We start from the raw sequence: 12,049 nt of genomic DNA, 5'->3' as shown, positions 1-12,049 counted from the left end.
CAGTGAGAGGCCCGCGTACCGCAAAAATAAAAAAAAAAATAAAAAAAAAAAAGGAGAATAAATCACCACCAGATAACAAACTAAAAGACAATTTTTTCTGTGTTCTGCTGATAAGCTCTATTAGCATTTATCAGTTGTTGTGTTGCTAAAGCATCTCAGGAACCCCAAGCAGGAGATAAAGTTTATTACGACTCTCATAAATTCAAACCCTAGTAGTATGTTCCACATTACATATTTTTAGCTACAGCGTTTTCTGAAACTTTTCTGTCAATGTTTTACCGAGAACGACTCTTTTACCAGCCTAGAATAATAAAGTGCCTGAAAGTGGTGTTTTTGCCTATGAGGGATCCAGAATGTTTCTTTTCTTTCTTTTCTCCCTCTGGAAGTAGTTAATAGTATCTAACAAATTCGACCTATCAAAAGTAATATTATGATAAGAATTCAGTGTTTTATAGTAGCTCAATGTTAGTGTAGAAGCCTGACTGCAGCCATGCAAACTAAGCAAACACCAGGTCAACGAGAAGCTTAAACAGAAAGAGAGAGAAAGGGAAAACTTCCCAGTTCCAAATTCCAACTCCTCTGCCTAGCACACCCAGTTACACTGCCTCTTGGAATGTTTCCTGTTTGTCCACAGTTCCCTTCTGACACATTAAGAAATCTTGCAATTTCAATCTACAACAAAGGATTTTTTTTTCCTTTTGGCGTGAAAATAATTATTTCAAAATGCTCATTCTATCCTTTTATTCTTGCATAAACAATAAAAAATACATAATCACATATTGCAGACATATTCTTACTGCAGTGGACCCAATACTTATGCAAGGGAAATTGTAAAATGAATACTAATTCTGAAAGAGTATTTTAATGCAAAGTCTTAGTATCAGCTGCAAAAGGTTTAAGGGCTGAGAAAACCTTTTTTTTATCAAGTTATATAACATGACCTTCAATTAATTTTATGCTGAAGTTAGAAATGATTGACCAAGGCCATATTATGTTGTAGCGATGAAGAATTAGGTAACACTTCTCTATGTTTTCATAACAAGCATAGATACACTCAGTTTATATAAACATATTTCTATCACTTCAATCAGTATCACTGGGTTTTTATAAAGATTAGACGGAAAATATGTGCATTGAAGGGACACCTTCTGAGGTACTGAAATTTGATCAGAGTACAAGTATCAGAGCAGCATAAAGTGAATACCATAGTATTTATAGTTTGAAATTAACGTTACACAAAGGGTAAATAGCTCAGTAGAAATATGATGCCCTGTTCAGAGGACTGCAGACAAACTAGAATTCAGGCATTTCTCAATTCAATTCAGTTTGGGCTCATACTGTACATACTAAAATAAAATCAGGAAAAAAATGTAGATATTAACATAACTAAAACTATAAAGTAAAATTCTGAATAACAATTTAAATAGTAAAACTGTGACAGGTATATGTCATTTCTTTAAGAAATGTTGAGGTGAAAAGTAAAACAATCTAAGAAACTATCTCCTCATAAATCCCCTTCTATAATGAACCCTTATCTCCCAAACCTACTTGTTCTATTCAGTTGAAGACTCTTATAATTGTCAAGGTTCTACAAAAAAAAAAAAAGCTACACATCAGTACTAAGCATTTTGGATGATTTTTTGCAATATTATGTTAATTAACATATGAAAAATAAAACTATAATTACAAGTTGGGTTTTATTTTTGCTGAAGCAAGCTATCAATAGGATAAAAATAGCTAAATTACTGGAAAACAGATTCTAAGGATAAACTGCCAACACAAAAAAGAAAAAAAAGGCACGCATATAAAAGAATCACACCCATTAGTGCAAATATTAAAGCAACTGGTCCGTAAGAAACGGTGTCTATAAATTTCTCATTCTCAAATATCTCTAAAAATATATATTTTTGTAATTCGGTGCTTTGTAAAAATTTTGCTATGGTTACCAAGGGGGAAAGGAGGTAGGGAGGAATAAATTGGGAGATTGGGATTGACACTACTATATATGAAATGGATAACTAATAAGGACCTACTGTATAGCACAGGGAACTCTACTCAATACTCTGTAATGACCTATATGGGAAAAGAATCTAAAAAAGAGTGGATACATGTATATGTATAACTGATTCACTTTGTTGTACAGCAGAAACTAACACAACATTGTAAATCAACTATACGCCAGTAAAAATTAATTAAAAATAAAATAAAATAAATATTGGAGTTTTTTTAATTTAAATAAAAAATGAAGGAATTCACAGAAAATTGTGGTATATAATATCCTGGGGATGGGGGGATGGGGGAGATAAGACAATTTTGTGCCTATTCAAGATATATGAACAGTCACTTTTTGTGGAAAGTCCAAAACACAAATGGAAGTGGGGCACACCCATAATCCTCAGGGCCCTGAGAAAGGATCCCTGTATTCTAACCACTGCAACATGGCTTCTGCATCACCCCAACAGCATTTATTTCAGCAAAGCATTTTAACACAGAGCAATGTAGCTTTAGGGATAAATATAATAACTTTGAACATATCTAAGTTGTAGATGAAAATGAAAAATGTGTCACACCTCTATCTAAATAGGATCGGAAGCAGATTTTACCAAATAAATTCTTTCTTCTGAAATCCAAAAGTAGCGTAAGAGCAAAATTCTGACTTAAACAAGTATAATTCTAGAACAAGAAATTCTGCTATACGCAGTCTGTGTAACAGATAAAAAAAATCGTGAAGGATACAAAGCCAGCAGTAGCATGACCCTGCCATTAAGAAAGGCATGTTTTCATTCTCCACGTTAATTTTTAAATGCCTTCATTCTACAAATTAACATTATCAAAAATGACAAAATACTTTAAATTGAAGAGTAACCAAGAATAATAGGTATTAGACTACTAATGGACACCTCTGTAAGAATCACATTCATTTTTCTCCCAAATTAGTGAAACCTGCTTTGAGAAACCTTTTAGTTTGGGGAAATTTTTAAATCGTGGGTGATTTTGAGATTCGAAAAAAAATCGTGGGTAACCTTGAATTCAGCAACTAATTTTCCTATTGTATTGACGAGGCATAGTTACTTATGACATTTGGCAACGAGTTATTCAGAACATTAGAGAAAACCTCAGAAAATCTGAATGAAAATTGCTGGAATAAAAGAGCTAGGATTTTAATCATGTCTGGGGAATCTTCAGTAGAATTCAGTTAAAGAAGAAAAATATAATTTACTCAGTGGCCACTAACATCCCAATAAAATGTTTAAATCTAATACAAGATTTTAGCTCTGTGGAGTATATCCTCTGCTTACCTAAAAAAAAAAAAAAATCTTTTTCAATTTAAGTTTATTTCCTGTAATAGCATCTGCTCTGCAGATTAAGCACTTTCAGTGACTTTTTTTAAAAGGGAGGAGAACAGAGGAAGAGGAGGGAAAACACCCCACGCTCTTTGAAAAGTCAACCATACGGCAACACCTGATGGAATAACCAGGGAACAACTGGTCCTCTACAGCCTTCCTTAACATCGTCAGGGCTCCAGAACGTCTGAAAGTGTGAGTGTTTTTGGAAGAGATTCCGAGAGAATCTGGGCTCTGGCATGAATCAGCATTTTACGGTCCTAATGTCAAGGTGCAATGACCCCATCACTTTAAAGGCTTGACATGAAAGGGAAACCTCTTGAGTCAGCAGGTTGAAGTCTGCAAGACCTCAGAAAGGAATAGCACAGGAATAAATTCCTGTTACTATGAAGCTTCTATAGTTTCATACAGTAACTTTTATTTAAATACTCAGTTTCTCACATCCTAAATAGAATATTTCAACCAAAGCCATTCTTTGATTTGTTTGGTATAATGTCTTTTCTTGAAATTCTCTTGTGATATACATGGAGTATGAAAGCTTAACTACAAAAAATCCAATGATAAATTAATTATTCTCACGTATTAAGAGCTACTTCATTCTTTGTAACTTCCAGTTGCTTATAATCGAAGATTTACACCCCAGGTTGTAAGGTAGTGTGTTCTGGTACATTTGTCCCCAGTTTTCTTCACACCACAAATTCTCATAATTGCTTAAGAGCGTCCAAGTTGATTCTGCTTTTATGAAATTTTGGCATACATTAAAGTGGGTAACTCCAGGCTCTCGTAATTACCTCGACAAAATGACAAAACATGATAGCCCAGCCAATCTATAATTACTCAAAATCTATAATTATAATATAACTATACAAACACACACACACAAATTCATGCAAAGTGTAATAAAGGTTTACCAAGCACCAATTAATGTGATGAACACAGATACACAATCTCAATAATTCATGACTAAAATTCAATGATAATAAATATACCTTAAAATAATATCTGAAGGACCTACTGGATAGCACAGGGAACGCTACTCAATATTTTGTAGTAATCAATAAAGGAAAATTATATATATATATATATATATATATATGAATCGCTTTGCTGTACACCTGAAACTAACACCACATTGTAAATCAACTCTACTCCCATAAAATAAGTGAATAAATAAGATCTGAAGAGTCAAGGTTAAAAAGCCTTGATTCTTTCTCCAAGGAAAAAGTGTACTTTTAGAATTCTCTCTCGTCCAAGAGCATTTATAATCAATGATGTTCCTGAATTTCTTTCCAAATCAAATTCACAAGAAGACTGAAGATAATCTATTTTTAAAATAAAATCGAAGGCACTCTTTTTAAAAGGAATTCGGAGTTATTTTTCAAACACATCCTTTTAAGTGAGTTTTTCCAAAACAGATGCCATTTACACATATTTCTTCCATCTCTCTAAATGAATGGGGTTTACGTTGCTTCAAAAGGCAGTGTGCGCAGCAGTTTTACAAAAGAACAGTATTTCTCCAACATCTCCATCTGCTGGCTTAGAGGAAAAGTAGATTTTATCTGGTGTTTCTTGAAATTTAATATTTTTATAATTTATTGTTATGAAATTGAAATATGAAACTAGTAAATTATTTTTAAATAGCCTAATAGCTATTTGTCAAAGTCTTTCAGTAAAAAATAGGAAAGATTTTGAAGAGGACATTTACTATTTAATATTTTTAATTCCAAAGCCCTATGTGATCAAATACTCAAGTTCATAGCCCTTTTAGACAGTTTTATGTTGTTTAAAATAAAACAAATTTACTAAAACAAAGTTTTAGTAAATAGTACATTGAACTTTATTAAAACATTTTAGAATGTAAACATATGCCAATATCACATTTATTATTGTCACAAAAATGTTGAGTTACAGTAATAAATTGCTTTTGCAGAAAAACTACTACAATATCTCCACATCCTCAGACTAAACTTCTTAGACAAGACCCAGCAGACAGTGCACAGGAAAGGCGTCCAGGCCAATAAGGATTTGAAAACTATTTGAAAGAGCATTGAGGGGAAAGGTTAGGAAAAAATGAATCACTCTAGGAACAGCATTCATTTATTCTCTGACATCTAGAAGACACTCAGCAAATACTGAAGGGAGCAGGGGGGAAAGAAGGAAGGAAAGAATTCTTGAGGTCCATTACTGATTCAACTGTTGAATATCAGATGCTAATTTATTTATTTTTCTGATTTCATGGATTTTCTCATATTGAAGTCTTATGTTTGAGCAACCTTCAGGGAAAAAAAAAAACACCTCACTTTAGTAGGCTCTCTAGCTAATCAGAAAGAAGGAAGAAAGGAAGTGGGGAGGGAGGGGAAAATAAAAGGAGAAAGTAAGAAATTGGAAATCTGTCTTTATTTCCTCAGGTACCCATGGAAACAAATGGGAACAAGTAGGTTCTTCCATTATTCCCACTGTGACTGTGAAAGAGGGAGTGGGAGGGAGTTCAGAGCCTGCACAGTCACTTACCCAGTTCAGAATATAATGACTTCATTTCGTTTGCATAACTTTAACCCATTCCATGGATCCTGCTGGACCCTGAAAGCCCCATCGGCCTCAGCAGTTCCAAAGAAGTCCCTCCATCTCAGGAATACAACCAAAATTAGCAGACTAATTATCTTTTCTATTTTGAAATTATATTATTAAGGTTTACAACTCTGCTTTCTTAATATATTAAATTTATACGTTACATTTAGGGTTAAATTTACTCTATGGGATTTTTACGGTTTAACTCGGAGGAAGGACAAGCTACTTTATGAACACTGATTGATGATACACATTTTAATACTGGAGTGAAGAAGCAGAATTCCTTAGATTTCTGGAGGAAATGGCAGAAAGTCGGTTGGGTTTCTATCAACAGATTTGACATTGCTGCTTCCACTTCATATAGGAAAGAATCATGGACTCCCCTGTCTGAGAAGACAAGGAAACAAAGGCTAAGGAGAAAAAGCCTTGAGCACGATTTAAGTGATCAAGACTCATCTTAATAAATTTGATATTAGAGATCTCCATTCATTTCTTGACTGCTAACTTTGTGAGTGTAGTTTATACAAGCATCTCTCTCTCTCTCTCTCTCTGAAAAGAGGTAAACTAATTTTACATTTTCTATTGCTCTTGGGAAAAAAAAAAAAAAAGGATACAAACACTCCATTTCATTTTGCAAACTCTAGATTGTAAAATTCCCAAAGGAATGAAGAAATTGAGTGCCTGGTCGATGAGTTAATGTCAACTCCAGAAAATTCTATTCAATGAGTCTCTCTTCCATACCAGGGCCTCAACTAGCTCTGCTCAGCAATCAGTAAGACTACTTATAACACGGGAGAACCAGAGACCGTGGCTCTGAATTCCCGTGTCGGGAACTTGAAAATGCATTCAATTCTTCACCATCATTTGTTTTACTGTCCTAGAATAATCCATGGAGGAGAAAATTTGGGACCTGGACACATGTAACTCTTTATCTCAGCTCCATTTTCTAAGAAAAACAACAAGAAAAAAATCTGTGCAAAATGAAGATCTGATTTTCCCATTTTCTCAGAATTATGGTCAAGCAAATTAAATTGTGTTTTTTTTAAATGAAATCTATCTCTTATTACATGGATATACTCATTCTGTGGAAATGTATGCATTTATATATGTGTTGAATATATGTACAGTTTCTGCCTACATATCTTATTTCAATTAAATTTATATTAAATAAATCTACCCAAAAATACTGAGACTGAGGACCTAAACTAGTCACCTAACCTTACCTAACCATTACTTTTTAGTCTTTACGAAGGCCCAGCACAGTCATTCAGCATTTGGGATGAAGACATATTCATTGCTTTCAGGGGACCTATCTCCTGTGCTCTCAGCCAGGCCCTGGCATGATTTTCACCAATGAGTGAACTTCTCTGTCATTGACCATATTCAAATTCTTCTCACCTTGTTTTAAAAATCTAGATCCTTCCAATAATCATAGTCTTGCCTTAGGTTCATTACTTTCCACAGCATTTTCACACTAGTATACAATTACATACAGTCAGATACTTAGCACAATTGTGTGTCAAACTCACAATTCAGGGGAAAAAAATGGAAACCTGATATCAAATAAAATGAATAATCAAAATCTGATAGGTAAACAGGTCAAGCATAAAAAGCCTTCAAAACTTAAACTACAGCCAGTTTCTTTGTATACATACATATATATATATAAATTTTCCAAGATATATATTATTATATTCTTCTATGGAGTTTTTTTTTAACTGCAAATCCACTTAAGCCTCTCTCTCTCTCTTTCCCTCTCTCCCTCTTTCCCTCTCCCTCTTTCTCTCTCTCTCCTCCCCACCATGCCCAGTTGCTTTTCTCACTTAGAACCAACATCCGAAGAAAACACACAACACTGAAATCCTCTTAAACAGGTTTTCATAAACAGTTGACTTCTAAGCATCTAACAGGACCGTGATGACGACCCCTGCTCTATCGGTCAAAGCCGGTGGTTTCGTTCCTTCATTCATTCGGTGGACGGGAGCTTCAAACCGAGCGGATGCTGTTTCTGACGCTACAGTCAAGCTAACCCATGGGCTCTACGATTAAGGCTTATCACAGAGCAGCGGGACGGCCACCAGCTGCCTGTCTACCGTGGGGACTCCGCGGTCGGCCTTTCTCTGCGGTCATGTTCCGCGGGCTCCTTTGCAAGTAGCCAGAGTGGGAGGGGAGCCATCTGCAAGTCCCCCCGCGAGACTGTCAACTGTGCAGTAAACACTGAGAACGTCAAGTCCGAAAAGAGTCCCCGCAACCCAGCCGGCAGGAAAGGATGCCAGCCGCTGGCAGAGGGCAGGGGGTCCGGGGGCGGCCGCGCCTGGACTCGGGCCCGCCAGCCTTCCCACGGAACCGCGCGGGGACTTAATTGCTTGGGTCTCAGCACTCTGAGGCCTGGATGGAGCTCCGCGGCCGGTCCCCGGACACCGCGCGCCGCGCCGGGACTAGCAGGACGGCTGCGAAGACTAAAATGGCTGGTCGGCGGCTTCTCCACCTTCCGAACTCGGCGCATCCCGCCGCTTTCGGGTCCTCCTCCTCCCGCTGCCTCGGCGGGAGCCCCGCGACCTGCGAACCAGCGCCCCGGCCGGCGAGGGCCCGCGGCGCCCCGGGCACGCTCGCCGCTGCGCTCGGGCCGCAGCTCCCGGGGCCGCGATCCCCGGCCTGCGTCAGCCGCGCCGCGCCCCTCGGGGGGCCTCGGGTGCCGAGCGCACTGCGGGACCGCTGTGACAACGTGTCCCGTCTCGGGGGAGCATACAGGCTCACGGGGTCCGCACGGGGACCCCGAGCGGGGCCTGCAGATTTCAACCCGGGGCCGTGGCGTCTACCCAGCAGCCCGACGGCGCGCCCCGGGGCACCGCGTGCTCGCGGGGCACAGGGGTGAAGGGCTCGCCTTGAAGACTCCAGCTACGCCGGTAGCCCTGCACCCAAGGGCGTCCCCTCACCTCCGACACCCACCCCACCCGAGCCCCAGAGCGCACACTCCCCGCCGCCTTTCGCTGGCTCTTCACCGCCCCCCAGGCCCCAGCCAGCGGGCGTCCGCGCGATCGCTGACACCTTCCCCCGACGCTGCCACACGCACGCGCGCGTGCAGTCACTGCGCCCCGACACCGACACGCAGGAACAGACACACACACCAGCCCGCTTTCCGCGTGCGGCCCCCCGAAAGGACATAAATATTCCTTACTCACAAGCATTGGTGACTGCGAAGCTGTTGGCTACCTCCAAATTGTCGATGTGGGGTGTCAGTCTGAACTCCGAAGTGGAGAACTGAACCATCCCTACCCGAAATGCACTGTATTCCTGATCGGCGCCCCTGGGAAACAGCCCCCCTGCAAAGAACAAACACCAAGCGGGAGGACAGTGTCAGCGCCCGGCGGAAAGCAGGGGAGCCCGCTAGCGCCCGACTGCCCCGGAGCCCCTCGTTCACACTAGCAGGCCGAATAAACACATCCACGGACCCGGGAGCCGGTGTGTGTGTGTGCGTGTGCGTGTGCGGGGGGGGGGGGGCGGCAGCATCCTAGGCCGAGGGTCAAGGCACAGGGGGGCCCGAGGACAAGGTGGGTGGCCAGAAACATCCTCCCTCCCTAGTGATCACAAGCTGTGCGTTCAGAACCCCTACAGAACCTGAACAAACCGGAAGATGCTGTGACGGCAGAAGGAATAAAAATCTGGGGGTCATTAATGAGAAGCCCTTTCCCTCTCTTGTATCAGAGGCATAGTCTTCTGCCCTTGCCTCATCTTAAGAAAAACATATATATTCCAGGCAGTTTAAATCTGGAATGCAGTCAAGGTATGACATAAGTCTACATGACATGAATTAATTTGTCCACCGTGAACAAAGATTACCACCAAATTATGCACAATTCAAAAGCAGAGCACAAAGGGTACCTACCTATCTGTATGCTGTTAGAAGAGACACCAAAAATCAGTCCCCACAAAACAGGAGAAAGGAGGACAGATATATGCATAATCTTTTGCATTTCCAAGAAAAGTAGAGCATCCACAAAATACCCTTTTTTTCCCCCCTTTTCCTCCTCTTCCTTCTTTGGCCGTTCTCCTTGGCAAATTAGATCCTCTGCATTTTGAGACAGCAATGTAGCACCGAGCTGCTAGAAACCCGACGTGGTGGCAGAGGAATCCCTATTTCCAAGGTCCTGCGGGTGGCTGCCGCCCTGCGCCCGGTCCCCGCTCGCGAAGTCCGGAGACTGGCTGGATGCAGCTTCCAGCAGGCTGCCGCTGTGGTCCCAGCGCCTCGGCACACTCAGCACCCTCCCATGCACTCACACACTCACCCTCGCGCGCTTCTCCCTCTCCCCGCTCTCACACGCGCGCGCGCGCGCACACACACACACACACACGCACACACGCGCACACACACACACGCACGCACGCGAGTCTCAGAGACGCGTCCGGCGCGCGTGCGCGAGTCGCGACGGGCGGGCGGGCTGCCGGGGCGCCCCTCCCCCCGCGCGCCCCGCGCGCCACGGCGTCGCGCGCGCGGAGCTGGGAGCGCGGCTCGGAGCCGGGGTGCCGCGGCCCCCGGGCGAGACCTCGGGTCTCGCGAGCTGTCGCGCCCACCGGCGCTCGCCTTTCAGCACCGCGGACAGCGCCCCCGCTCCCGCCTGCGCGGCGCGGCGCTACCTTTGTGCCGCCGCGGCAGCTGCGGCGCCGCGAGCTGCTCCAGCACGGACCGGACGCAGCAAAGCCCGTTTCCGGCTGCCGTGCGAAGCCGAGTGGCTCCGTGCTGCTGGCGGTGAAGTGTTCTCTCACCAGGCCCTGCTGCCGTACGATACAAGCAATTCTGATTTTTATCTTCCAGAGCCTGTAAAACCCTCCTAGCAATAGAGAAACGCTGCCTCCCACCGCACCTGATCACCAGGAAAGCAAGCGAGCAAACAAAACACCCATGAGGAGGGGTTCCAAAACTGTCAACTTTAGCTAAATGGGAGGTAGCCAGGATCCAGGGAAAACCCCGAGGTCTATCTTTAAAGGCCAAAGCCGCACAGGAGAAGATCGAGACTGAACCTTTGAAATACTTTGCATGGAAATCCCATCTTTACACTGTGCCCAGCCTGCTGCGTGCGGGTCCCTCTCGCAGCTTTCACTGCAGACTTCCCCCCCTTCCCCCCCAACCCCGTCGTAGAGACATGTGTAGTCTTGGCTCCGTAGAAGTATGTCTTTACACAGCTTGAAAGCAGAGGACTCCGTTTCAAGGAAAGCTTCGTAGGATAAAGAACTTAAAAGATGAAGCAAGTCTGGAAAGGCCGCTGAGCTGCACACCCTTTCCCAGAGACTGAGTTAGAAACCGGCTGCGGCATCGCGTTTCGGTCGTGAGTTTTGAAAATATCACCGCCCAAAGAAAGTAAACTAAGCTCTCACCCCTTTGAACCCGCGAACTGGAGACCACTGGAGAAGAAAGATGACGCAAGGGATTAGAAGTTTGTGGGGAGGGGGATGGTGGGCAGGATGGAAGCCTGGACTTAACTGTGGGAACTTACGGGCCTCACACTGCCTGCCAAACTGATGCCTGGGACCTGCTGTGGCAGAAATTCCTCACTCCGTCTATGGCTTTTGCGGTTTAAACGAAGAAATCAAGGACGACTGAGTACAAGTGACTGTTTCCAGAAGGCGGGAGATCGGAGCCCACGATACGGAAGGCATAGCCTGGTAATATGTCAGAACGCCAAGAGTTAGTCTATCGTGCTGCTATCCTGGGCACTCGTCCCATGAGTATCATTCGTACAGCCTCCTTGTTGACCTTGTAGGGTCTCATACTTGACCCTTAATCACTTTGGGCCTCAATTTTTTTAAAAAATGAGGAAGATGAGCAAAGCGGCCTCTATGGCTCTCTAATCCTGTAATCCATTTCAAATCATGGTCTTTCCCTGTTCTTGATTTTCGGTATATTTTCCTAAGCCAGGAAGTAAAAATATCCATAATCAATTATTAAGTTTTTTTATACTACAGGTAAAAATACCTCCCAATTTTGTCACCAAGAATTTATTTTAGTCCGTTAATAAACACTTCTCTGCATATAACAGGTGTTGTGAGTCAAAATGCATTTAGCCTTTTAAAAAATTAAAAAAGAATAAAAATGGTAAGGAAGACATAAATAAATATATATCCAAGTTTACAATATAAAC

The 12,049-nt window shown here is 42.4% G+C and overlaps 1 protein-coding gene across 6 annotated transcripts in view; it reads right to left on the bottom strand.

Moving 5' to 3' along the window:
* Positions 1-10,770, bottom strand: part of GRIA2 (glutamate ionotropic receptor AMPA type subunit 2) — a 160,148-nt gene extending 149,378 nt beyond the window's left edge. For 2 of the 6 annotated variants that reach the window (XM_027116814.1, XM_027116813.1), the window contains exons 1-2: positions 9,799-10,335; positions 9,095-9,235 (exon numbers count right to left, since the gene is read on the bottom strand). In XM_027116814.1, the coding sequence (XP_026972615.1) occupies positions 9,095-9,235; positions 9,799-9,886 (229 nt within the window). In that variant the 5' untranslated portion in view covers positions 9,887-10,335. Of the gene's footprint in view, positions 1-9,094; positions 9,236-9,798; positions 10,336-10,547 lie in introns of those variants that run through there. The other 4 variants (XM_027116811.1, XM_027116812.1, XM_027116816.1 and 1 more) reach the window with 3 other exon arrangements.
* Between the last annotated feature and the right edge of the window lie 1,279 nt (positions 10,771-12,049).

The sequence above is a fragment of the Aethalodelphis obliquidens genome, unplaced genomic scaffold (assembly GCF_003676395.1).
Source record: "Aethalodelphis obliquidens isolate GAN/ISIS:26980383/991018 unplaced genomic scaffold, ASM367639v1 scaffold17, whole genome shotgun sequence".
Taxonomy (NCBI): domain Eukaryota; kingdom Metazoa; phylum Chordata; class Mammalia; order Artiodactyla; family Delphinidae; genus Aethalodelphis; species Aethalodelphis obliquidens.
This window is presented reverse-complemented; position numbering and strand designations above follow the sequence as displayed.